The sequence below is a fragment of the Loxodonta africana genome, chromosome 22 (genome assembly GCF_030014295.1).
Source record: "Loxodonta africana isolate mLoxAfr1 chromosome 22, mLoxAfr1.hap2, whole genome shotgun sequence".
NCBI lineage: Eukaryota > Metazoa > Chordata > Mammalia > Proboscidea > Elephantidae > Loxodonta > Loxodonta africana.
The window spans coordinates 61,059,522-61,087,491 of NC_087363.1; the positions used below are offsets into that span (position 1 = coordinate 61,059,522).

The 27,970-nt window shown below is 41.6% G+C and overlaps 1 protein-coding gene across 6 annotated transcripts in view; it reads left to right on the plus strand.

Moving 5' to 3' along the window:
• Positions 1–27,970, plus strand: part of FRMD4B (FERM domain containing 4B) — a 386,589-nt gene that overhangs the window by 351,533 nt on the left and 7,086 nt on the right. For all 6 annotated transcript variants that reach the window (XM_064275017.1, XM_064275018.1, XM_003409793.4 and 3 more), the window contains 10 exons: positions 8,590–8,666; positions 11,288–11,426; positions 12,051–12,192; positions 13,179–13,312; positions 13,406–13,525; positions 14,688–14,916; positions 16,879–16,935; positions 18,257–18,404; positions 19,543–19,662; positions 20,797–21,608. In XM_064275017.1, coding sequence (XP_064131087.1) covers positions 8,590–8,666; positions 11,288–11,426; positions 12,051–12,192; positions 13,179–13,312; positions 13,406–13,525; positions 14,688–14,916; positions 16,879–16,935; positions 18,257–18,404; positions 19,543–19,662; positions 20,797–21,608 — 1,978 coding nt within the window. The remainder of the gene's footprint in view (positions 1–8,589; positions 8,667–11,287; positions 11,427–12,050; positions 12,193–13,178; positions 13,313–13,405; positions 13,526–14,687; positions 14,917–16,878; positions 16,936–18,256; positions 18,405–19,542; positions 19,663–20,796; positions 21,609–27,970) is intronic.

Genomic DNA, 27,970 nt, shown 5'->3' on the forward strand with positions numbered 1-27,970 from the left:
AATTAAGAAAACCAAAGACATAAGGGAAAGATTAGTCCAAAGAACTGATGAACCACAAGTACTACAGCCTCCACCAGACTGAGTCCAGTACAGCTAGATGGTGACCTGCTACCACCACCAGCTGCTCTGACAGGGATCACAATAAATGGTCCTGGACAGAGCTAGAGAAAAATGTAGAACAAAATTCTAACTCAAAAAAAAAAAAAAAGACCAGACTTACTGGTCTGACAGAGACTGGAGAAACCCCAAGAGTATGGCCCCCGAACACACTTTTAGCTCAGTAATAAAGGTACTCCTGAGGTTTCACCCTTCAGCCATAGATTGGACAGGGCCATAAAACAAACAAGACTTAATGGGGCACACCAGTTCAGGGGCAGGGACTAGGAGGTAGGAGGGAACAGGAAAGCTGGTAATAGGGAACCCAAGCTCGAGAAGGGGAGACTGTTGACATGTCATGGTGTTGGTAACTGTCATGGATTGAATTGTGACCCCCCCAATATATCTATCAACTTGGCTAGGTCATAATTCCCAGTATTGTGTGATTGTCTACCATTTTGTCATCTGGTGTGATTTCCCTATGTCTTGTAAATCCTATCACTATGATGTAATGAGGTGGATTAGCAGCAGTCAAAATTGATGAGATCTACAAGATTAGATAGTGTCTTAAGCCAATCTCTTTTGAGATATAAAAAAGAGAATCTAGCAGAGTGACAGGGGGACCTCATACCACCAAGAAGGCAGCACCAGGAGCAGAGCGTGACCTTTGGACCTGAGGTTCCTGCGATGAGATACTCCCAGACCAAGGGATGACAAGTACCTTCCTCCAGAGCCAACAGAGAGAGAAAGCCTTCCCCTGGAGCTGGCATCCTAACTTTGAACTTCTCGCCTACTGGACTGTGAGAGAATAAACTTCCCTTTGTTAAGGCCATCCACTTGTGATATTTCTGTTATAGCAGCACTAGATGACTAAGATAGTAACTAGTGTCACAAAACAATGTGTACTAATTGTTTAATGAGAAGGTAGTTTGTTCTGTAAACCTTCATCTAAAGTACAGTAAAAAAAAAAAAATGTGATGTAAACATAAAAAATCCTATCATCTTAAGCTCTACTGGAGAATTCAACCAGAGTGCCCCCACTTTTGCCACATCTGCTCAAACCAGCACTGTCGGATCCGGAAATGTTGTTAGGTGCCATGAAGTTGATTCCAAATCATAGCAAACTCCACGTGGCAGAGTAGAACGGCTGTCGTCTTTACCGAAGCAGGCTGCCAGGCCTTTCTCCCGAGGAGCTTCTGGGTGGGTTCGAACCACTAACCATTCAGATAGCAGTTGAGCAGATAATTGTTTGCACCACCATATCTCAACATGTGCCCCCAATGCGTACTAGGAAGGGAATAGGCTTCATCAGGTCGGACTAAGTGATCTCCTTTGAATGAATTATCCAAGATATCTGCCCCCGAAAAGAAACAATGTAAACTCGTTTTACATAAAATAAAAATCCCATTATCCTGCAAAATTCTATTTTTGTGAGACTCTGAAAGGCAAAGCAGATCCACTCCCCTGATCTTGAGTACTAACAGTATGTTCATCAAAAATAACTTTTTCAAAATGAAAAAAGAATGAATTATCAATACTACCGAGATGTTGTTTATCTCAGATCACCTGATGTGAGTCATTGTCTGCCATACAGTCATAGACTAGAGCTGGAAGATTCCAAATTTGGCCATTTCCAGGTGACTTCTCAGTTAAATGATTAACAGATACTGTAAGTGTTGTTCAGGTATGTGTGTGTAGTATTAAAAAACCAAGCCTCTGCTGACGTCCTGCCTACTTTTGCCTAGTTGGGTTTTATACCTTTGGGTGACACCTACTTTCGATTCATCAAGATTAAGAAAGACAGTTCGATCTTTTCTGTCCCAGGCTTTCCCTGGGTCTTTCCTTTCTGCAGGGAGGCCCCTCTTGCCCATGGCAGGGGTACAGTCTTCAGCATTTTTGTTTGTGTCAGGGCACATTCCTTCTCTCCTCTGTAACGCAGACAGGAGGGAACTTGCTGCCCGGCCTGTGCCTGTAGGGTGTGTCCTTGACCCTGCTGTCCCTCCCCACCTGTGACCTTCGCAATACCAGAGCAGTAAACAGATTTCCTACCTAGAGGGTGTATCAGGAAACCAACGCAAAATCAACAGAAATACAGCAGATGGTTTTCAGTGAGACGAAAACTCACAGAACTGGAAGCCTGGCTGACACAGATATGTCAACAGAACAATTCAGCTGTTTTTCTCATCAGTGGAAAGACAGATGTTGGGTCCAGACAGCTGTTTCTAGTTCTATTTCAGCTATCAGACGACTATCTGGTAAAATTAGGAAAGAAGTGAGAGTCCTTCATAACAAATACAACTGGCTTTATCATTTACTGAATGTTTATTCTGAGCCAGGAACTGTGCTAAGTGCCTCACAGACCTCTTACTGAAATGTTCAACAACCCTGTGAGGCAGGCATTGTTGGTCCCATTTTACAGATGGGGAAACTGAGACTTAGGAAGATTAAGCAACTTCCCAAATACAACACAACCGCAAGTGGTAGAACCGGCATTCAAACAGGACAGCCTGCCTTGGCTCACTGGTGAGCCCCACAGGGAGGGGACCAGTTGATCGTTCACCAACAAGATCCCGGCCTCGCACACAGAAAGCCCTCAAGAAATATTTATTAATTAATAATAGATGGGTAAATAATGACTTCAAATGCCACGGAAGTACACGTTACCCTGTTTCCTGGAAGTCACTCTGCTTTTCCTTGTAGTCTCGTTTTCCTAAAGGTTGACAATAACCTCAGGTGTTCAGGAGCCATTCTAACAATGGGGTGGGGATGGGGGACCCGTGATTTTTTTCTAATTCTTAACGTTTAAAAAAGTGGGTGGGCTCTAACTAAATACTGTTTTTCTATTTCAACAAAAATGGCGTAAATACTCAACACATTCATGTCATTAAGTAAAGCGTAATGATGTGTGACCAATTATTCTAAAAAATCACCTTTCTTTACATCTAAGAATGAAGAAATTTATTGTGATTATATTATTTTACACAAGCTCACTTTCAGAAACAGGGTTTGATTCCTCCCAGGTGTTCTGTGTCCATTTTTAAATTTTGGTTACTTTATTTTTTAAGACAGGAGGATTGGTGTCTTTTGGGTATATTCTCTTTCCTTCACAGTTTCTTGCTTATCTTTGTTAGCCTACGGGCAGTCCCCATATTACGAACGAGTTCCGTTCCTAACTCTGTCTTTAAGGTAAATTTGTATGTAAGTTGAAACAGTTAGGTACCGTTCTTATCAATTGTCAGTCGAATGTTTATCTAAGTATATAGTGTACCTTTCTCTGCATAAAAAATTAAACACTTCCAGGTACCCTAAGACATCTCTAACATAATAATACAGTAATAACAATGTTTTGAGGCATGTTGCAAAGTAACACCAGTTCATTACAAGCCATTCTATGTACCTCAAATTTTTAATATAATGGGCTTTATGGGGTTGGTTTGTAATGACTAGGTTTGTCCATAAGTCGAATGTTTGTAACCTGGGGACTGCCTATACTGTTTATATTCATCTTTTACTTTTTTTCTGTTGTATCTAATTTTGCAATCTCAAGATTAATCCCAGGTATTGTCTCATCTATTGCTATCTACTTCCTTCTTTTGATGCCAGAGGTTACGCTCTTCATTCTAGACAAGTGGAGAATGCAAAGAGATTTAAAAAAAAAAAAAAATTTGCTGTCATTGATTCCGACTCATGGTGACCCTATAGGACAAAGTAGAACTGCCCCATAGAGTTTCCAAGAAGCTCCTGGTGGATTTGAACTGCAAACCTTTTGGTTAGCAGCCATAGCACTTAACCACTACACCACCAGGATTTCCATAAAGGGATTAGGGAGACCTAATTTATAGATTTTTTTCCTTCTTACAAGTATTTCCCTTTGTCACTAGCACCATGAATTCTAAAACAACAGAATTTCAAACTTATAGCTCCTAATAAGTGCCACGTAAACAACCAGACCAAACCACTGCCGTCAAGTCAATTCCAACTCATAGCGACCCTATAGGACAGAGTAGAACTGCCACATAGGGTTTCCAAGTCTGTAATTTTTACGGAAATAGACTGCCACGTCTTTCTCCTGAGAAGCAACTGGTGGGTTCAAACCGTTGACCTTTCCATTAGCAGCAGAGCGTTTAACCACTGTGTCACCAGGGCTCCTCACATAAATAGCAGTGAATACTAATTAATGATAATATAAGCAGAATTGCTATTATACTTGTATAATAATGACTTAAGGAATCATTTCAGTTTCATACTCAAATAAAGCTCCAGGTTTTTTGTTTGTTTGTTTTTAGCTCTTCAAGATTGGAAATGTTGATGTCTTAGTCATCTAGTGCTGCTATAACAGAAATACCACAAGTGGATGGCTTTAACAAAGAGAAATTTACACTCTCACAGTCTAGTAGGTTACAAGTCCAAATTCAGGGTGTCTCCTCTAGGGGAAGGCTTTCTCTCTCTGTTGGCTCTGGAGGAAGGTCTTTGTCCCGATCTTCCCCTTGTCCAGGAGCTTCTCAGGCGCAAGGACCCCATGTCCAAAGGACGCGCTCTGCTCCTGGTGCTGCTTCCTTGGTGGTATGAAATCCCCCACTCTTAGCTTGCTTCTCTTTCCTTTTATCTCTTGAGAAATAAAAGGTGGTACAGGCCACACCCCAGAAAAACTCTCTTTACCTTGGATCAGGGAGGTAACTTGAGTAAGGGTGGTGTTACAATCCCACCCCAATCCTCTCAACATAAAATTACAATCACAAAATGGAGTACAATCACACAATACTGGGAATCATGGCCTAACCAAGTTGATACATGCATTTTGCGGGGGACATAATTCAATCCAAGACAGTTAACTTGGGCAAAATAATTTTTTTCCTATTTTAATATGAAAATTACAGACCTGAGTGTATTATATATTAATATACATATTTAATATATATGTATATTATATAAATAGTCCTGCCCTATGAGACACTATACACCCTGTAATAATCTTACCTTATATAGACACTAATGTTCTCCAAATAACAGAAAATACGAAGCATACTGTGCTTCCTTCTACCTCCTTTTGAACTTTGATCTCTGCCCTCAAATCTAGAATGTTATCCTTGCAGCCATTCTTTGTCATCTTTCAGGTCATTTAGAGTAATCCTGATTATAGGACAGATGGTTTCTCTAATACAGAGCTTCCAACAAGTCAGGTCAGCTTAATGGATATTTTTTTGACCAAGTTCCCCTTCTTCCACTTGTCTGAAATCTCCACGTAACTTTGACCAAAGAGGGTGTCTTATTAATCCTTTCAGGAAAACACTGGTGTGTAGCCAAAAGGAAGGAAATGAACCCTGATCAGTTGCCTGCCGTGTGCCAGGCTCTGCCCTAGGCTCAGTGCGTGAGTGATATTTGGGTAGATGAATTCACATCACCAAAGTTCCATTGTCATTTTCAGAGCCTCATCCTTGTTCTCTGAGATCAAGAACACCAGAATAATTTTGAGAGTACAACAGAATAGTGATTTCAGAAATTTCAAAAGAACTCACTTATTTGCAGCTGCGAGCTAGATCAAGTACTGTTATACTTATCTGTCTTTACCTAGCAACTTTAAGCATTGGTAAGAATCACAATGATAAGAATGTTATGAAATGTCTACAGTAGGGGCTTCTGAAATGGCTGGGAGCTGGAAATCCCACTCTCCTATAAAATAGACGGACCTGTGTTCATTTTACATAAAGCTTTATTGCTATGTTTATTTTGAGAAATTAAAAAATACAGAAGAGTACCAAGAATGTGATAACTCCTGCCTGCCTACCTGAATTGATGATTATTAATATTTTGTTATATTTGCTTCATCTTAATTTTGTTAATAAAAAATAAACATCGCAGGTTATATTGAGATTTTCTGTATTACACACCCCTTGTCTGTTCCATTCTCCCACCAAAGAGGCGACATATTTTGCACAAACTTTCTAAGGTTTCAGGTGGGGAAATGGCTTTGCTTTTCAGACTTAAGTTCCCTGGGTGTTGAAAATGGTTTGCATTTGACTACTAATTGGAAGGCTGGCAATTTGAACCCACTCAGCGGTGGCGTGGAAGAAAGGCCGACGATTTGCTTCTGTACAGATTAGAGCCATGAAAACCCTGTGGAGCAGTTCTGCTCTATAACACATGGGGTCACCATGAGTCAGAATCAACTCGACGGTGACAGGTTTGGCTTTGGGGCTTCAGACTTAAAAATCCAACCTTGTTCCCATAACTTCTTTTGTAAACCCACTTGCTGTTTAGTTATTCTAAATTCTCTGAATAAGTAAAGCCCTTCACCTGTTAAGCAGAGTTTGTGCTCACAGGAAGGAGCCCTGGTGACGCAATGGTTAAGCACCCTGCTGCTAACCAAAAGGTCTGTGGTTGGAACTTACCAGCCACACTGCAAGAGAAAGATGTGGGAGTCTCATACCATAAAGATTACAGCCTAGGAAACCCTATGGGGCAGCTCTGCTCTGTCCTGCAGGGTGGCTGTGAGTCGGAGTCAACTCCTGGGCAAATGGGATTGAGTTTTTAGTGTTCACAGGGAGCGAGTTTGCCCTTAGTGCAGGGACATGCTGAATGGAGTCAAAAGCTATAGCATTTCACATTTGTAAGTGATAAAGGGGAGGTGGTGGCTTTCAGAGATCATGTTTCAAGTCCAGCCCAGGTTTTTATGTGTGTGGGAATGGCCACAAAGGAAAACACAGCTGAGCTGCATTGTAACTGTTCCTGTAGAACCTGTTCACGTCCAGGGGTGAGTAACGCTGGGTAGACAAGTCTCCCTAAAACAGCCTCCGGTGAAATCTGTGCCCGAATTCAAAGCAGCTCGCTTCCCGGGAAGTCTCATCTGAATCCAAGCTGCACCCCCATTTAAAAATGTCTCACGCTTTGGGGGAAATCCGCTAGTGAGAACTTTGCTCTCCTCCCCGGGCTGGCATGGAGTAGGACTGGGGAGGTGCTACTCAACAGAGTTGCTGATGTCAGTAGTGTGTCAGCTGTGGGAGGCTCGGTGTATGAAACTGAGTTACACCTAAGTGTCTTATGAAATCCAGTGCAGAACTCACTGGAGCGGCTGTCTGGGAGGGGGGAGGTGGAAGGAACCTGGGGGTTTCCCCTCATATTTCAATCCCATTTTTGGAAAACCTGTGGATTTAAAGAAATGAAAGCCTCAAGCCCATGGACGTTTTAGGAAATCGGTATGTAGCTGTGTGCTTTCAGTAATTGCAACTTGAACTTGGCGTGAACGTTGTAGCTACAGTGGACGGCGTGTTAGGACCACGAAGGGCAGTGTGTTAGTGCCTGCTGCTTTATTTTTCTCTGGTGGGTTTGGGGGTTCGGTCCGAGCATGTTTGTGGCACGGCTGCACGTACACAGGGAGCTTCAGCTCATTCTGGTCCCTTACGTGAGGTTTACACGTTTGTGAAAAGTCTTGGTTTCTGTACTTTGGGATATGGTTTTTCTGATAGTGTGTTGCCGCAAAGCTCTTAAACACTAACCGAGCTATTGAAAAATTATTACTATTTAGACAACTAAAATGCTCTTTTAAGATTCTTTGTACATAATTTTAGAATCCAGCCAACATCTGATAATGGAATGAAATCACTGTGCTATTATTTCCCTAATTATCAAGATGGGGGCAGGGAAGCATCCAATTCTGAAGTCCAAGTTGAAAAGGACAAGTTGAGGCTCAGGCTAGTACAATATCTAACAGAAGAGCCTGGGAAAGACCCCTTAAAGTACTGCAAGGTGTACTCAGTTCTGTGAATGGGCTGCCCTTTACCAAATGATTCTCTGGTTTTCAGATGCAAGGTGCTAATAAAGCCTGTTTCTCCTGACCGAGCAGCAAATAGCACTGAGCACAGCACTAGAATGTCAGCATTGCAAACACAGAGGCTGGATTCTGTTTGTAAAAACTGGGGCTCTCGCTCAGAAGGAAGAGGACACCACCAGCGTCTGCCCCCCACCCCCACCCCCACCCCCACCCCCGCACCTGCCTCCACCTCCTAGTCATAGGTTTCTGTGGCTTGGGCGGGCTCGCAAGTCACCTCTCTACGATGTGGGCTTCTGTTTTACTTTCACTTTGCATTCTTTTGAAATCTAATCTCTGGTCTCCTCAAAACGCCTCTTTGAATATTTTTCCATCTAAACGTGAAGTCAACATCTTTGAGTTAGAGGAAAAACAGTATGCATGTTCCTCTACTGATGCCTAGTTTTATTGTTCAAGGAAGGTTTTTGCCGGTGAGATGAAGCTTAATAACTGCAGATTACTGGCAGAAAAAAGGATGAAAGGGTTTCTGGTTGTAGTTGGTTTATAAAAAGAGTGAGTCATGTATTTGTGCTTGAAATCTTATCAGTGCAGACCTTCCTGGGAACCTAAAATCGTTTGATTATTAATCTGATCTATAAAAAAAAAATTTTTTTTCATCTGATCTATATGTTTAGAAAAAATAAAAATAACTAAAGCTCTGTGGCTTTTCTGTCTTCTTATTTTTTTAGTTATTCCAATGGAAACAGCTGGAGAATTTATATTTCCGTGAGAAAAAATTTGCTGTTGAAGTTCACGATCCACGAAGGTGAGGGTCACGAACTTTTCTCCCTGTTGACCTGGTCACTTTATGACTAATGCTGCTGAGAGCATTCATGTACAAGGGTTTGCATGGGTGTATGCTTTCATTTCTTTTGGGTATATATCTAGGAGTGGAATTGCTGGGCCATATGGAAACCCTGGTGGCATAGTGGTTAAGTGCTACGGCTGCTAACCAAGAGGTCAACGGTTCAAATCCACCAGGCGCTCCTTCGAAACTCTATGGGCCAGTTCTACTGTGTCCTATAGGGTCACTATGAGTCTGAATCGACTCAATGGCAGTGGGTTTGGTTTTGGTTTATGGTAACTCTATGTTTAACCTTTTGAGGAGCAGCCAAATTGCTTTCCAAAGTGGTTCACCATTTTGCCATCCCATCAGCGCTCTGTGAGGCTTTCAAGTTTTCCGCACCTAAATTATAAATTAAATTGTAACCATTCTAATAGGTGTGTAGTTGTGTCTCATTGTGGTTTTGATTTTCATTTCCCTCATGAATGTCAATGCTGAGCATCTTCTCATGTGCTTATTGGTTGTTTGTATATCTTCTTTAGGGAAATGCCTACTCACATCCTTTGCTCATTTTAAAATTTGGTAGTTCTGGCCGCTTTGAGGAGTTCTTGGGTGGTACAAGTACTTAACTTGCTCACCTGCTAACCAAAATGTTGGAGGCTCAAGTTCACCCAGAGGCATCTCGGAAGAAAGGCCTGGTGACCTCCTTCTGAGAAATCAGCCATTGAAAACCCTACGGAGCACAGTTCTGCTTTGACATACGTGGAGTTGCCACGAGTCAGAATCAACTCAGTGGTAACTGGTTTCATGACTAGTACCTGGTTTTGGTCACTTTGAAAAAATAGTTACCAAGTTTTGAATATGAATCGAGGTCCAAGTTCTCTTGAGAATTTTTTTTTTTTAACCAGTATCATTTTATGTCTTATAATCCAGTCTAATGTTTGTCTGAAAAGTTGGCTCTGGAAATGGTTTTAGCTCTGGGCTAACAGAGAGTCCAGGGGCCATGTCCTCTGGGGTCCGTCCAGTCTCAGACCATCAAGTCTGGTCTTTTTACTAGAACTTGAGTTCTGCATCCCACTTTTCTCCCACTCCATTAGGGACTCTGTTGTGTTCCCTGTCAGGGTGGTCATTGGTGGTAGCCAGGCACCATGTAGTTCTTCTGGCCTCAGGCTGAGGGATTGTCTGGTTTATGTGGCCCTTTCTGACTCTTGGTCTTATATTTTCCTTGTGTCTTTGGCGTTCTTCATTCTTCTTTGCTACAGTTGGGTTGGGACCAATTGATGCATCTTAGATGGCTGCTTGCTAGCTTTTAAGACCCCAGACGCCACTCACCAAAGTGGGATGTAGAACATTTTCTTAATAAACTTCATTATGCCAGTTGACCTAGATGTCCCCTGAAACCATGGTCCCCAGACTCGCACGCCTGCTACTCTGTCCCTCGAAGTGTTTAGTTGTATTCAGGAAACTTCTTAGCTTTTGCTTTAGTCCAGTCATGCTGACTTCCCCTGTATTGTGTGTTGTCCTTCCCTTTACCTAAAATAATTCTTGTCTACTATCTAATTAGTAAATACCCTCTTCCTCCCTCCCCACCCTCGTAACCATCAAAGAATGTTTTCTTCTGGGTTTAAACCTTTTCTTAAGTTCTTGTAATGGTGGTCTCATGCTAAAATTCTTATTCAGTCCTGAGTGGTTCCTTTTTGGTAGAAAGATACATTTATAGATGTTTGGAGGTCAGAGAGATGGGGGGAAACCAAAACAAACAAAAAAAAAACCCAGTGCCGTCGAGTCAATTCCGACTCATAGCGACCCTATAGGACAGAGTAGAACTGCCCCATAGAATTTCCAAGGAGCGCCTGGTGGATTCGAACTGCCAACCCTGTGGTTAGCAGCCATAGCACTTAACCACTATGCCACCAGGGTTTCCCCGGGGGGGAAGCAGCTCTGCCAAAAAGGTGACCCAGTGAGATAAGGCAGTTCCAACAAAGAGCATTAGTTCTTCCCAACACACACACAGTGTCTGTCCCTCTCCCTAGTCTTCCCTACCCCCTCTGACTTCCCTCTCTCCCTCTCCTCTCTCCAGTTTTTCTCTGTGCACAAGCAACACTCTGGACCAGTTTTGAACTTGCATATTTTCAGACAGTATGGTTACGTCCATGCTCTGATAATGTCAGAGCCATTCACATCTACCTAACTCAGCAATGCCCTTTCACCTTGAAAAACGTGCTGACCCCACAGTTGCTACATCTGTAAAATATCGTCACCTTTATTCCTCACAGCCTGTGATGGCTGTGCATCCTGATGATTTATAACTAAATGTTTTTAGCACAACCTCACATTTGATGAATTCCTTGCCTGCTTTGTGTGTTTGTGTGTGTGTGTGTGTGTGTGTTTTAATATACTGGCTTATACGGAAGGTATCACCTAGATTATGACCAATTTTTGTTATAAAAGGAGACAATGAGAAGCTTGGCTGTTGCCAGCATAAGACTGAGTACAACAGGAAGACAATGAAGAAGATGCTTTGTGACAGCGTTACTCCGGGGTACATTTTGTGTTACGTGGGCCAGAAGCAAATGATTTGAGTGCTTTCCTTAATCTTTCAGGGTTTCAGTGTCAAGAAGGACCTTTGGGCAAAGTGGCCTCTTTGTGCAGACCTGGTATGCAAACTCTTCTCTCATCAAGTCCATCTGGGTGATGGCAATTAGTCAGCATCAGTTTTACTTGGACCGGAAGCAAAGCAAAGTAAGTAACCAGAAGCCTTACTATAGGGACAAATTCCAGTCTGTCATTTGCTTTCTGTTCAGAAGATAAGCATTCTCAGAAAAGATGCAAACACTTGGGTTTTAACTCTTTTCAGTTTTTTTTTTTTTTAACTTTTGTTGTTGTTAGCTGCCATGGAGTTGATTTGGATCCCCAGCGACCCTAACGCACAACAGAACGAAACACTGCCTGGTCCTGCACCATCCTCACAATCGTTGCTGTGTTTGAGCCCATTGTTGCAGCTACTGTGTCAATCCACCAGATATTCTAGTTTTTCTTACATTTAAAAGATGGGCTGTATAGGTACTGGTTTAAAAGTTATAAGATTTGCCATCAGTTTGGCATGTCTGTGTGTGTACACTGGTGGTGTCGCTGTTGACATTTAAAGTTAGTGACTGAGCCATACCCTCAGAGAGAATCATGCATAGTTACCAAGAATATTTGAGCTGCAAAGCCTAAGTCTTGTGTTTTGTCTGAATTTTAATGTATAAAAATTTTAAATTATCACCTTTGTTGATATCTCTATTCTGTGGCAGCTATACTGTTTTATTAATTTGAGATATGTCACATGGAGTTAATTTTGTTTCACTGTTGTATACCTTTTAGGCAAAAATTCCTTCAGCCAGGAGTTTAGACGACATTGCAATGGATTTGACAGAGACGGGAACACCAAGGGTCTCCAAACTGGTGTCGCTGGAGGCAAAAAATCAGTTCATCATGGCAAGCAATGGCAGTTTAATCTCCTCAGGTAATGACTAGGAGGTTAAAAAAAAAAAAAAAAAGTGCAAGATATCCTTTTTTTGTTTAATCTTTCTCTTTTTTTGTCATAACCCCACCCCCTTTTTTTTTTTAATTATGGTACTTAAGTATGTACCGTAACGTGTGCCATTTGAGCCTTCTTCACGTGGACACTTCAGTGACATTAATTGTATTTATCACATTGTGCAGCCATCACCTCAGAAACCACTTTTAAATGAACGTTTTAACCCATTATTTTTGGAATAAATAAGTATATCAAAATCTATAGTGTGCCACAGTTTTGAACTAATTTTAGAAGGAGTCAAAAGAAAGTTAAATGATAAGAAGTCAGATTGTACAAGTAGCACTAGATACAAAGATAGTGAGTTTCCAGAGGTGGCTTGAGGGGGCAATTCTTCCCTACCCTCCTCCCTGTAAGTTCCATCAACTTTCCCCCATCTTTGTTTTTTTTTGATACAGATTATTGTCTAATGTAATAGAAAGTACTGTACAAACGTGATTGCCCTCAAAATGTGATTGCTGCCGCCAAATCCTCCCTCTGAAGAACCTTCTAGAATGTTTAACTTTCTTCTGCCTAACGAACTTCTGATGTGTAACTTGCCTTTGCACAGGACGTTCCATTGCCTTTCTTGCTTGCTTTCCAAAAGACCATTTTTAACAGTTAATCTCAAGGAACATCTTACCTTTTCTCCTGCTCAGAAAAAAATGAAATTTTTTCTTGAGCATATCTGCAACATGAAGCATTTTATCATTGCTGCCAAAATGCAAAAGGCACGTTTTATTACCAGGCTCTGTTTGATGCCCAGAAGCATGAGAAAATGTTCTCCAATTTCCTTTTATTATGTTCAGAAACAAGGAGAGAAAAAATAAACTACTATTTAATAGCAGGTTTAGCTTCAGAATCCTTTGTCCTTTAAACAGGAAGGAAACATGCCTCGTATAAACCTTCCCTGCCTCCCCCTCCTCCCACCCCAGGTTCCCAAGACTCAGAGGTTAGTGAGGAGCAAAAGAGAGAGAAAATTCTGGAACTCAAGAAGAAGGAAAAGCTGTTGCAAGAAAAACTCCTGCAAAAAGTCGAGGAGCTTAAGAAGATCTGCTTGCGGGAGGCTGTGAGTATCGTCGCCTTTTCAGGTTCTTCAAATTGTGTTTGTCAATTCACGCCAATGACACTTATCCCCTCTCAATTCTGTCCTGTTTTACAGGAACTCACTGGCAAAATACCAAAGGAGTATCCACTGAATGTAGGCGAAAAGCCCCCTCAGGTCAGAAGGCGTGTGGGCACTGCGTTCAAATTAGATGACAACTTGCTGCCAAGCGAAGAGGTAGGCACCCCAGCTCTGAGCACTTCTACTAATGAGGAGACCAGAAAGCGTCCGTTGGATGTGGTTGATTCGTTCCTTGGGGTTTTGAGTCCCTGCTATACATTTTAATCTCACCAGTTGAAATAGACAGCTTAGACCAAAGTGATCTCTTTCTCTCCCACACACCCCAATTAAAACTGAGTTATTTTCTCACTGCTTATGGTTTTTACTCCCTAAAACATGGAGAACGTTAAATAATCGCTGGATCTTTATGAATTGAGAAGCTGTGTCGTGAGAATTAAGAACCCCCAGCACTGGACTCTTCCACTGAAAACTAAGTAGCCTTTGGCAAGTAGCTTACCCTCTCCAAAGCCTCATTTCTCAAGTCTCAGTTTCCTCATCTGTAAAATGGGAGCAATGACCATACTTCCCTCTGAGGGTTGCAATGAGTATTAAATCAGAAAATACCTGTAAGGCACGCAGCTATAATAACGTTAAAAGATTTGCTAGCCAGTGTTTTTCATTTTTATGTCATCGAACTATATGACCCTACCCATGTTTCTTTTAGAAAATTTAGCAATCTTGGCTTTAGAAAACGAGAGCTGTTTCTATCAGTAATAAACCAAGTTTTGCCATTTATTGAGCACTCAATGTGTACCCAGCTCTAGCTAAGCAACACAGAAGCATTAACTCATTTCATCTTCACTACACTTTTATAAGGTGAGTTTTATCTCTATTTTACAAAAAAACTGAGGCATTAAAACATTAAGCAGTATGCCCAAGTCCAACCAAGCAGAAACTACCAGAAAGAAGAATCAAGCTCAGCTTTATCTGTCTCTAAAGTTATGCATGTGGATATAACATTCTGCATCTGTGAGCCTTGAGTTAAAAGTCTCTTGAGAAAGATGATCGTGACCCAACCGACTGAATGAAGGAAAGGCCAACCCCTTCCTTGAGAAGGGAAGAGGCTTGGACTGATGGAAAGTTCAAGTAAGATGGACAAGGGAGATCTTATCTGCTAGGAAAGTGTGTAAGGAGACCTGTGCAGGAAATGTAGATTTTATTCGCAAACAGCATCTGATTTCAGAATGTACCAGAAAATGAATTTTATTATCCATTGCATCTGAGCGTGACTGTCTATGTTCACAAAATTAAAACAGCATGATTAATAATATGTACACAGGATCCAGCTTTGCAAGAACTGGAGAGCAATTTCCTAATACAGCAGAAGCTAGTTGAAGCTGCAAAGAAGCTTGCCAACGAGCCTGACCTTTGTAAAACCGTGAAGAAGAAACGGAAGCAAGACTACACAGATGCAGTGAAAAAGCTGCAGGAGATTGAAAATGCAATAAATGAATACCGAATTCGATGTGGAAAGAAACCCAGCCAGAAGCCAGCAGTTATTTTACCAGGTTAGTGATACGTAAGGTTTTTGGAGTCACGTAGCGAGTACTCTTGATGGTTATGTGGCATTTCCAAGCCAGTTCACTTGCTGAGGGTTGGAACGGAAGAAAGAACAGGGTCCAGAGTAAGTTTCTGAGGATAAAAGTCATCTGGAATTTCAGTCTTACAAGTTTATAAGCTTGATTTTCAGTGACATTCTCACTATTGAAAGACTCTACTGTCACATTGCTTTACCTTTCAGGATGAACGAGTGTGCGCGAAAATACTGGTTCATTATAAGACAGACTCACCTTTAGCTGGCCTGATGTCTTTGCATGCAATACAATTGTCAGTACAGGATATTAAGAAAGCTGAGCCCTTTCCAGTAGTTTCTAAGAGGTTTTTAATGCAGCAGACCATGCATTTTCTTAAGGACCTAGTCATAGATGTGTGGATAGAGAGGCGCTCTTAGAATTATTATCCTTATTGGAGGTTATTTAAAGGTATTGGAACATACTCGTGATACAGTGTCAAATGCAGAAAGGCAAAATGCAAAGTTGTAGCCACAGCACAGTCCCAGATTTCTGGAACGTGTACATGCAAGGCTGATTGGGAAATATTTAAAGATATTAATAACGGGGGAATTTCAAGCAGTTTCATTTTCTTCGTAATACTCCTGTATTTTCCTAATTCTCAACAGTGTGTATCTGTTACTTTCATATTCAGAAAAAAAAGTAATCTAAGAAATCTAATTTAGGTAGCTTTCAAGCCCAGTTGGCCTTCCACATTTATCAACACTATTTTCAGCCATGATCATTGGCTGGGATATGATTGTATTTCCTTGATTTCATGATCACTTTTTCACATTTTAACATCAGTGAAATTGAGGTATTTCTTATACTAGAAGGTGTCTGATGATTATAACTGACAGTATCTTTGTTTTACTGGGACACGAAATAGTTAACATTTTACTACCAACAGCATCTTATATTTGATAAAATGTGGTAACTGGCCATTTGATGTCTAAAGCAGAGGTATGGCATTTGAAAAGTGAATTCACAGACCTGAGCCCAGAAGTACCAGTCAGCTAAAAAAAAAAAATACCAGTCAGCTACAGCTGGAGAATTCAGAGTGACTTTGGCTCTGAATAACAGAACCAGTTGGCCTTGGCAGTGGTTACCTACAAAGACGGGTGATTAGCAGCACACTTCACTTGCATGGCCATTTGTCATGACCCATTCATCCCCAGACTCCAAGATTCAAGTGTTCTCCTTCACAGTGACTGACATTTGGGCAGCAGATGGTGTCAATGGCTGAAGATATATTGGATAGACCTTTTTTTTTTTTTTAAGTGTGCCTGACAGCTGACTGTACTGGCACCTCACCTCCAAGCTCCATCATGTGTCTAAATTAAGAGAAAGTCTGCCTGGCTCTGAAAGAGATTAACATTTGAGATTGGATGGGGAGATCCCCTTTATAATGGCTGTGAAGCTTGCATTGAGGTGTCCTGTTTGCTTGTAGCTCTGCCAACACCCTCGACGCTGAGGATGGAATGATTTGCCAAAGCAGATCAATACATCTGAGATGTCTTTTTTCACTACTTAACATTTGATGGGTATCAGTAATACTCAGAGTACTATGGGTGTTTCTAGCTTGTTGGTTGTAAGCATTCATTATAGAGGGTAAAGTTTTTGTCCGGTGTAGAGTTTTGATTTAAAATCAAAATGCCCTTGAAGTCGGTTCCATTTTAAGAAATAATCTAATATCATACTTGAATAATAAATGTGTAGACATTTGTATATGCAAAATGTGTATATCTTCAGTAGCAGGTAAATCAATTTCTTACGATAAGTTATTATTCTTGATGCACTATAATTAGTTATATTTATCTAGTTAAAAACAAACTATACTCCACTGAGGATGGCTTTGTTAAGCTCACTATGTGTGCATAAAGGCACAGTTGTACTAAAGATGGTTATTTCTATTCACAGAAGACATAATCCCATCAGAGAGTAGCTCCTTGTCCGACACAACCGCCTATGATGATCGTAAGTGGCTCCCCCTTTTTTCTTTGAAAAATGTTATATATTCTGAGATATTGAAGTTTTTGTTTTTTGGTTTTTTTTTTTTAAGTAAAGTCTACTTGTTATTCTTTTTTGGAAAGTAGAACAAACTAACTTATATTTATGCAAAATGGTTGAGAAAGGAAATACGATAATTGACCAGATTAAGTCAATATTAACAACCAACCATACAAATCACTTGATTTCAGGAAATTAGAATACCGTAATATGAGCAAGTAAGTCTCTCAACAAGGATTTGTAAGACTCTAGGTTTTTTTTTTAACCTTTTAGTTTGAGATAATTGTAAACTCACAGGAAGTTGCATAGAAAATGCATAGTCCTTCGCCCAGCTTCTCCAATTGGGGCGTCTTATAATCTCAGAAGTACAGTATCAATACCATGTAATTATAATGTGGACTTTGATCATCACTGTATTCTGGATAAGTTGGAGTTTTTTGTTTTGTCTTTGTTTTTCTTAGGGAAAAAAAAAAAAACCACTTTCTAGAAATTGGGTAACTTATCCTTTTGTCAGTTGCATCAGGTAGGCCGTACCTATGGCAATGGGCTATGTTGGTTCAATACATTTCATGATGGAATGGCTTTCATATCAAGTAATAGGGTATTTCCTATTAGTCCCCTTGTACTTAAACAGACGAGTCTGTTATCTATCAAATGTGATTTGTAGTTTTTTGAGGCATGCAGGGAGGCTATTAACTCCCACGCAGGCCCTACTGCTTTATCCTCAAAGTTTTATGGTGCACAAAATCCCACCATTTCAGAATTCTTCCTTTGAGCTAAGGTTTGGTCATTCTTGCCTTTCCTCTTCGTAAATGCACGTTTCAGTGGGAGACATAAGAAGTCTCTAATGACTTAGCATAAATTTGTTTCCAGTTTCAGCATTTGCAGTGATAGGACGAGCCTTTGGTTAGCCAGAGAGGCCTGAGAACTTTAAAACGTAAAGGTAACCAAAAGTAACCCAGGCCACGTTTTCAGGCCAATATAACTTTAGAAAAAGTACAGTATCACCCCTACCACCTAAGCGATTTCTTTGTTCGAAGTGGCACCTCTTGAACTGGCAAAAGCTGAATCATGTCCACAGGAGAGGATCGAGTAATTTCTTTTTCCTAATGTACAAAAATATAAAAATGAATTTTTTGAAACTTACGTACTTCTAAATACATCATCTTTGGAAGAGAGCAGCTTGTTCACTAGATCTTCTAATTTCTTTTATGAGATATTGGCAAGATTTGTATTTCCTTATCTGGTTATCTACTTATTTGTTCATTCATCTATGTGCATATTATAGCCAACGACTCCTTTACTCTGGCTGGGCAACGTTCGAGTTCGGTCCCTCATTCTCCAAGGATTCTTCCCCCCAAGTCTCTCGGAATTGAGCGAATCCATTTCAGAAAGTCATCTATCAATGAACAGTTTGTGGATACCAGGCAGTCCAGGTGAGAGGTTACACCATCAGCAAGGTTCATACCTGGCAGCTATGAAATCTTTTTTCCAGAATGGTTGACAACACTTCCGAATGATCTCATTTATCCTTTCAGAAGGTGTTATCTTGCTCATTCCACTTAGGAGCAAACTGAAGCATAAAAACTCAGTTGCTTGTTGTTGACGGCAAGTGGATGTGTTTTAAGAGATCCTTTAAAAAACATTTGGGTGTTCCTTGTTTTTAAAGTCCATTTGATTTGTGTTAGGTCTGGGTATAAGGACATTCATTATTATCAAGATTTGGGTCTAATGTCCAAAATTCACTTTCATAACCCAGGCTCTGAGGAAACTGTCGTTAAATATTACTCTGTTAAAGCGAGTGACAGGACTGACTTCGATCCAATTCATAAACATGGACTTAACCACTTTTTTAAATCGTAAAATAGATAATACAGCTTTTTCCTCATGTGTCTCAGATGAGCAGTGCAAAGTGACTTAAGGAAATTATTAGACCTCTAGACCAGGAATCTGCAAACCATGGTTTGCGGGCTAAATTTGCCCCACTGCCTGTTTCTGTATGGGGCAGGAGCTAAAAATGGCTTTTGTATTTTTTTAATAGTTGGGAAAAAAATCAAAAGAAATATTTGACAGCTTGCAAAAATAATATGGAATTTGAATTTCAACATCCATAAATAAAGTTTTCTCGGAACACAGCCGTGCCCATTCATTGGGATATTGTCTATAGCTGCTTTTGTACTTCCTGTTTTTGGTTTTGGCAGAGCAGAGTAGCCACAACAGAAACCGTTTAGCTCACAAAGCCAAGATTATTTACTATCTGGCCCTTGACAGAAAAAGTTGGCCGACCTCTGCTCTAGTTGTTCACCATCTACTATATTCAGTCAAAAGAAGACACTCTTTAAAAGGTCTTTTATTTTTTCCCTTCGTGTTTATGACTCAGAGAGGCAAACCCATAGGCTTCCCCTAAAACTCATCTTGGACCTACCCAGATACTAAGCCACAGGGACACTCTTCCCGTTTTTCTCTCTGCTCTTCCCTTTAGTTTCCGGCAAGCTTTATATCAGTTTATGACAAGTTGCCGAAGATGTTGGGAAGCTTATCATTTCCTGAATTCTTCCTTTTTTATCTTCACAGGGAAATGCTGTCGACACACAGCAGCCCTTACAAAACTCTGGAGAGGCGGCCGCAGGGAGGACGAAGCATGCCCACCACTCCGGTCCTTACCCGCAACGCCTACAGCAGCAGCCACTTGGAGTAAGAGCGTGTCATTCCAGTTGCTTTGGCTTTGTTGATTTTTGGTTCAAGGCTCTGTCTTACTTTGTTGAGTTTTTTTAATCATGTTGAGTGACTTTTCTGCTTCTAGGCCCTATTTTATCGATAATACATTTTCTGCTAATTTAGTTTCAAATATGTCAGCCAAGAAAATGTAGTCAGTTTCTTTGAGTATACATTGGATTCCTTGTTCTTTAATTTCCCTAAAGAGGGACTACCATTCTCATCCTCAGAAAATGTGAAATTTGTTATTCAACTTGAAAGCAACGCTTTCAAGTGTCTAGTGAGTGCCAGGTTCTGTGCTAAGTATAAATATATATATACTAAATATAAATATGCATTATATTACTTACCTTCTACAACAAACCTGTTGTGAGGTAGATATTAGATACTGTTATCATCCTCATTTTACAAACATGGAAGTGAAGACCCAAAGGTTAAATATCTTGCCCAAGCTCATACAGCTGGAAAATGGGCTATGACTCAACACAGATACTGCTGACTCCATAGCCCAGGCCTGCTCCACTGTGCAATGCTGCCTCCACCCTATAATGTATACCAATATCCTGTGGGAAGAGAAGACCCTGCAAACATATGTGGGTTTTGTTCAGGCTTTGATGTAGGTTGTACACCATCCGTCAGTTTATCTCCCCTACCCTCAAGAAAGGATTTGGATTGCACGGTTGGCAGACCCTGGTTCCTCTCTCGTTTTGACTTCTCTCCTATGTTGAACTTAGGAGTCCCTGGGTGATGCAGACTGTTGAGCAATCAACTGTTAGTGAAAAGATTGGCAGTTCTAAGCCTCCCAGAGGTACCTTGGAACACAGGCCTGGCGATCTGCTTCCAAAAGGTCATAGCCTTGAAAACACTATGGAGCAGTTCTGCTCTGCACACTTGGGGTTGTCATGAGTTGGAATCAACTCAACAGCAGCTAACAACAACAACATTGAACTTGAGTGTGCAAATTGATTCTGTTGTGCAGTTAGCTTTGGAAATTTTAAAAGCTGTGTTGCAATTCAGAAGTTATTAAATCATTCAGTGTGGTGTTCTTTCTCTTTCTACCTGCCCTTTTTTCCTCCTTTCTGACTTACAAGTTTGCCCTCATCCTCTTTTCAGGCCCGAATCTTCATCTCAGCACTGCCGCCAGCGGAGTGGAAGCCTGGAGTCCCAGTCCCACCTGCTGTCTGAGATGGACAGCGATAAGCCATTTTTCTCCCTCTCCAAATCCCAAAGAAGCAGCAGCACCGAAATCCTTGATGACGGGTCTTCCTACACCAGCCAGTCAAGCACGGAATACTACTGTGTGACGCCAGTTGCCGGCCCGTATTACACCACCCAGACTCTGGACACTAGGGCCAGGGGTCGGAGAAGGTCAAAGAAGCAGAATGTTTCTACTTCAAATTCAGGAAGCATGCCCAACCTAGCACAAAAGGATAGCCTGAGGAACGGCGTCTACTCCAAGAGTCAGGAACAACCCCCTTCCAGTTACTATATTGCGGGGTACACGCCATATGCAGAGTGTGATCTTTATTACACTGGCAGCTATGTGTATGAAAATGACACTGAAGGACAATACAGTGTCAATCCTTCCTACCGGTCCTCAGCCCACTATGGATATGACCACCAAAGGGACTACAGTAGGTCCTTTCATGAAGACGAGATGGACCGGGTGCCTCATAACCCATATGCAACTCTCCGGCTGCCGAGGAAGGCAGCTGCTAAATCGGAGCACATCACCAAAAATATCCACAAGGCCTTAGTCGCAGAGCATCTGCGTGGCTGGTACCAGCGGGCCTCTGGGCAGAAGGATCAGGGCCACAGCCCACAGACTAGCTTTGACTCAGACAGGGGATCACAGAGATGCCTGGGGTTTCCTGGGCTGCAAGTACCTTGTTCTCCAAGCAGTCGGGCATCATCCTACTCTTCAGGTAAGAATGTGATACAAAAAAACCAAACCAGTTGGCGTTGAGTTGACCCCAACTCATGGTGACCCCATTTGTGTCAGAGTAGAACTATGTTCCATAGGGCTTTCTTTTTAATTTTTTATTGGGCTTTAGGTGAAAGCTTACAGTACAAATTAGTTTTCCATTTGGTAGTCTGTACATTAAGTGTTCCATGACATTGGCTGAATTCCCCACAGTGTGTCAGCATTCTCCCCATCTTCAACCTGTGTTCCCTGTTTCCTTTTGTCTGGATTTTCTACCTCTTCCTGTCTTCTCGTCTTTGCTTTTGGGCAAACATTGTCCTTTTGATCTCGTATAACTGATTGTTCTAAGGCACCTGTTCCTCTCAGTTGTTCTTGTTTATTTTATGGGCCTGTCTGTTGTTTGAAAAGTGGCCTCCAGGAATGGCTTCAGTTCCAGGTCAGAAGGGTATCTTAGGGCCATGGTCTCAGGGATTCCTCCAGTCTCTGTCAGATCAGTAAGTCTGATCTTTTTTATAAATTTGATTTTTTGCTCTACATTTTTTTCCCACTCTGTCCAGGTCCCTCTGTTGTGATTCTAGTCAGGGTTGTCAGTAGTGGTAGCTGGGCACCATCTAGTTCTGGTCTCAGGCTGGTGGAGTCTGTGGTTCATGGGGTCCATTCCTTTGGACAAATTGCTCCCTTGAGTCTTTGATATTCTTCACTCTCTTTTGCTGCAGACAGGAAGAGACCAATAGATGTATTTTAGCTGGCCATTCACAAACCTTTAATACCCCAGATGCTACTCACCAAAGTAGGATGCAGAACACTGTCTTTATGAACTATTGTTGTGCCAGTTGACCTAGATGTCTCCCAAGTCTATGGTTCTTCACCTTCAAGCCTAGGAACTAGGTGTTTGGTTATGTCTAAAGAAGTTTCCATGACTGTGTCCCTTGTGTGCTGTATTGTCTATGTTAATATACATGCAGCACCTGCAATTATATATGTAGAAATATCTACAACCAAACCTATGTCTGCTAGTAGGTGTGCTCCCTTACACCCTCCTACACCTCTTTAGCATACCTATCTACCTATGTATCCATTCATAAACTATTGTTTGTTAATACCATTGTTGTAAGATTTTTTATATTATAGTAATTACCCTAAAACTGCCCTTTATTCCTGCGTGCCTTTCAGTGCCTTCCTTTGCCTTGGTCATGTGCTGACTCCTACTCCATAGGGCCGATTTTTGGGAAGTAGATCTCCAGGCCTTTCTTCTCAGGTGCTCTGAGTGGACTTGAACTTCCAACCTTTTGGTTAGCAGCTGAGCATGTTAACACTTTGCACCACCCAGGGACTCTGAAGGAACCTGACACCCAGATTTAATTTATGTCCCCCACCTACCCAAAACCAGTCCATTCAAGGCTCACAAGACCAGAACCTAAGTCACGGGGGCGGTAGCAATTCAATGGAGTAACAATAAGAATCATCAACTTAAAAACTGAGTTATTCTCTCCAGCTTTCCAAAGAATACAGTACACATGAGTCCAGTGAAGCAAGTTTTAGATTCAAAGCCAACATTTATTGAGCACCTACTATACTTGCCGCTCTTTGGGGGGCCTTCACACAGTTTTTCTTTTCTGGGCTTTAGGTTGACAACCACACCTCTTAAATATATTCAGGCCACTGAGATTTGGTATTTTAAAGGAATAGAGCAAACCCTCCAGGCAAAGCAGAAAACTTGACAATGATGTATCCATCCCTGTCCCCCAGGAGGAATTTGATCATCTGAAGGCAGTTTGTATTGAATGCTCAGGTACCTGCATAAGGCTTGTAATAATTCTAAGAGGAGCTGGTGTTGATTAAGCACTGTACCAAGCACTTTGCATGTCTTAATTGGGTAACCATATGATATTTTACTTTGTGGTTGGTTTAAGGAGTTCTCAAATTTTAATTAGAAGAGAGGTTGCCTTTACCTGTTGACTTTGGACTCTAACTCTACTAACATTTGTGGAAGGCTTCCTGGGTACTCCAGCTGTGCAAAGTACTTTAAGTAGAGAAATGGAGGTAGAGGGGGAGTCTGCCTATTCAATTTGTTCATCAAACAAGCAGGCACTTCCATGATGCAGAGGAGCCAGTTCCTGTCCTCAGTGAGCATACAATGTATTTGGAAGCCGGAGGAATGTATAAAAATTAAGCAATTTTAAAATTCAGAGAAATGAATGGAGTCCCTAGTGTTGTAAACAGTTAACACGTTGGGCTGCTAACCAGAAGGTTGGAGATTTGAGTCCACCGAGAGGTACTTCCCAAGAAAGGCCTGGTGATCTACTTCAGAAGAATCAACAATTGAAAAACCTATGGAGCACAGTTCTACTCTGACCCAAATGGGGTCGCCATGAGTCAGAGTTGACAGCAACAGGTTTTAAGAAATGAATGGATAAAAACCAGAGGATAATATGTCTTGGCCCCTCTCTTAAGCATGCTACCTCTAGTAAGACTTAGTACAGGGGTATCAGAACCGTCGTGTAATCATTGAAAACTGTCCCTTTAAAAGTTTTATATGCTTGTTGACAAGGGGCATGTCCATGGAGATTTCTATTTGGATTCAAGTACTTTCTATTTGTGTAGGACTTTGAACTTCCGCTTTCTCATCTGTTACAGCATCTAACCTATGAAAAGGCTCTTATAGTTATTTCCTTTTGTTTGTGGCTCGGATCTAGAGAATGCCTTTCCTCCCTCTGAAATTCAGGGCGTTGCATGAGAAACTTTCAGAAGCCAAACCTGACCAGAATGCTACAAGTAAAGAACCAAACAAAAAGGGCTGGGATTCATATGGACAGTCATCAGGGCACAGGGCTGGGGTGATACCTCTTTCAACAGTGTGGCCCAGGGAGAAGCAGGTGTAACTCAGGAACCTCAACATTCCTGGCAGTTGGTTTAGTATCTGGGGCAAAGGTAAGAATTACCTTACACGTCCTGGTTCATACCTGGAGTGAGCCGTGCTGACACCAGCAGGATTTGGTCCCACAGACTAAAAGACATCACTTTTTAAGAGGCTAGAGGAATAGAGGTAGAATCAGTGCTACTGGAATTTTCCTCATTTCCGTCTACGTTTTATAGCCATAGATATATATGACATCAGACATGCATCATTGTCGTAGAGAGATAAGTTTTCAACTATTTGCCAAGTTAGTCAGGGATTTTGTAGTCCCTTTCAACCTTCTCGGTGACTCAGTTTTAGTAGTAACGGCATTAATCATTTATTGGTCGTTTACCACGTGCCACGCAGTGCACTCAGCACCTCATACACGTTATCCTGCTTAGTCTTGGCAACAGTTCCATTAGATGGATGCTGTTTATTTTTATCCTGATTTTGCAGCCAGAGGGACCGTGGTGGTTCAGTGGTAGAGTTCTCACCTTCCTGGCAGGAGAACCAGGTTAGATTCCTGGCCAGCGCACCTCATGTCTATCAGTGAAGATATGCGTGTTGCTGTGATGCTGAACAGGCTTCAGCAGAGCTTCCAGACTAAGACGGATTAGGAAGAAAAGCCTGGCTACCTACTTCCAAAAATCAGGCAATGAGATGGATCACAATGTTTCGATCCTGTTGTGCCTGGGATCGCCATGAGTTGGAGGCTGAATCCAGTAGCTAACAACAACAACAAATTTTGCAGCCAGGGTAACTTGGGCTTAGAGTGTTTAAATGGCCCTACCTAAAGCCTTGCAACTCATAAGGGGTGGGGTGGTGGAATTCTATCTCAGTTCTGTCTGACATCTTAATCACCAAGCCCCACAGCCTGTAACTTAGAGTTAGGAAAAATTCTTTGAAGCTCAAAGTGAGAGTGTTACATCTTTTAATCAAAACCTCTTGGCATTCAGGGCCGTGGAAGAGTTTTGAAATGTGTTTGTCCCACTCTGGTGGCAGGTGCTTTGTGAGTGAGAAAGAGAAGGGTTGGAAGCCAATAGCTTGAAGTGGGAAATGGACAAGAGCAGGAAGGATCCATGGCAGTGCTGGGTTTTTGAGTCTTGCATGACCAACATGACATTGTGGTCACCTTATGCATCCTACGCATGGAGCAGGACTGGCTGGTTTTATAGAGAGGACAGCAGACACCCAGCAAGGAGGCGTTCACTCGGCTTCACCCCACAATTATACCCTTGTCGTGTTACAGTTCAGTCCCTCTGTAGTACAAAATCTTCTCTTCTTCAATTCCTTTTCATACTAGTTCCCACCCTACCCACACCCCACCCAACCCCACCCTTTTTTTTAAGGCAGAAGTTGTCTTGATCCTGCTAGTGGCCACTGCTAAACACTCAAGTATCAACAAATCACATTACAGAATGATTTCCCGCCAAAGTTCCCCAAGACACTCACTCATCACCGTATGGTTACAGCTAAAGTCTTGTATGCCCAGCTACCACAGCCCGAATGGGAAGATTTTTTTCTGACTATATAAGAGGGTCCCCTCCCACCCCTGATTTGTCTTTTTTTTTTAATATGTAACAGCTTTATTGAGATGTGTTTCACATTGATTTGTCTCTTTGGTTATTTTAATAGTTACCATTTATTGTTTACTCGGTACCAGGCACAGTGATAAAGATTTTCATCTTATTTAGTTACCTTATTTAATCCTGATATCAGCCATGTTGTTGCATGTCGTCAAGTCGATTCCAACTCAGAGCAACCCTATAGGACAAAGTAGAACTGTCCCGTAGAGTCTTCTAGTCTGTAATCTTTATGGGAGCAAATCACCAGGTCTTTTCTCCTAAGGAGCCCCTGGTGGGTTCAAACTGCCAACCTTTTGGTTAGCAGCCGAGTGCTTAACCATCGTGCCACCAAGGCTCCTTCTGTCAGCCCTAGGCAGGATGTATTTATATTATTATCCCCACTTTACAGATGAAGAAACTTCAGCTGAAAGAGGATAAGCTATTTGCCCAAGGTCACACGGCCATTAAGTGAACAAATTGGAAGGGGAGCTCCACTGATTTCAATCCCTGGCCCCTTTTTTTTTTTTTTTTCCTTGCAGTAGTGTTTTGTAGGTTTCTTTGTATAGGTCTTTTACATTCCTGATTAGATTTATTCCGAAGTATTTTTTTTTTTTTAGGGGTTATTATAAGTGGTATTGTTTTGCTGATTTCCTTTTCATCGTTCTCTTTATTGGTGGATAAGAATCTACCTGATTTTTGTGTGTTTATCTTATATTCTGCTACTCTGCTGAATCTTTCTATTAGTTCCAGTAGTTTTCTCATGGAGTCTTTTGGGTTTTCTATGTATAATATCATGTCATCTACCAACATACAATACAGGAGAGGTTAGTACAACTGGACTAAACTGAAAGCAGAGAAGTTTCCTGAATACAACCGAACGCTTCGAAGGCCTGAGTAGCAGGGATGGGGGCCTGGGGGCCATGGTTTCAGGGGACATCTAGGTCAATTGGCATAACAAAATATATTAAGAAAATGTTCTGCATCCCACTTTGGTGAGTGGTGTCTGAGGTCTTAAATGCTAGCAAGCAACCATCTAAGATGCATCAGTTGGTCTCGACCCACCTGGAGCAAATGAGAATGAAGAACACCAAAGATATAAGGTAAATATGAGCCCAAGAGATAGAAAGGGCCACATAAACCAGAGACGCCATCAGCCTGAGACCAGAAGAACTAGATGGTGCCCAGCTACCACCAATCATTGCCCTTACAGGGAACACAACAGAGAATCCCTGATGGAGCAGGAGAACAGTCAGATGCAGACCTCAGATTCTCATAAAAAGACCAGACTTAATGGTCTCACTGAGACTAGAGGGATCCTAGAGGTCACGGTCCCCAGATCCTCTGTTAGCCCAAAACTGGAACCGTTCCTGAAGCCAACTCTGCAGACAGGGATTGGACTGGACTATAAGACATACTGATGAGGAGTGAGCTTCTTGGCTCAAATAGACACATGAGATTATGAGGGCAGCCCCTGTCTGGAGGCGAGATGAGAAGGCAGAGGGGGCCAGGAGCTGGTTGAATGGACACGGGGAATACAGGGTAGAGAGGAGGAGTGTGCTGTCTCATTAGGGAAAGAGTGGCTAGGAGTACATAGCAAGGTGTGTATAAGTTTTTGTATGAGAGACCGACTTGATTTGTAAACTTTCACTTAAACCACATTAAAAAAAAAATTTTTTTTAAATATGTCATCAGCAAATAGGGACAGTTTTACTTCTTCCTTTCCAATTTGGATAGCCTTTATTTCTTTTTCTCGCCTGTTGCTCTAGCTAGGATTTTCAGCACAGTGTTAAATAGGAGTGGTGATAAAGGGCATACTTCCCTTGTTCCTGTTTCAAGGGAAAGGTTTTCAGCCTCTCTCCATTGAGAATGATGTTGGCTCTTGGTTTTGTACAGATGTCC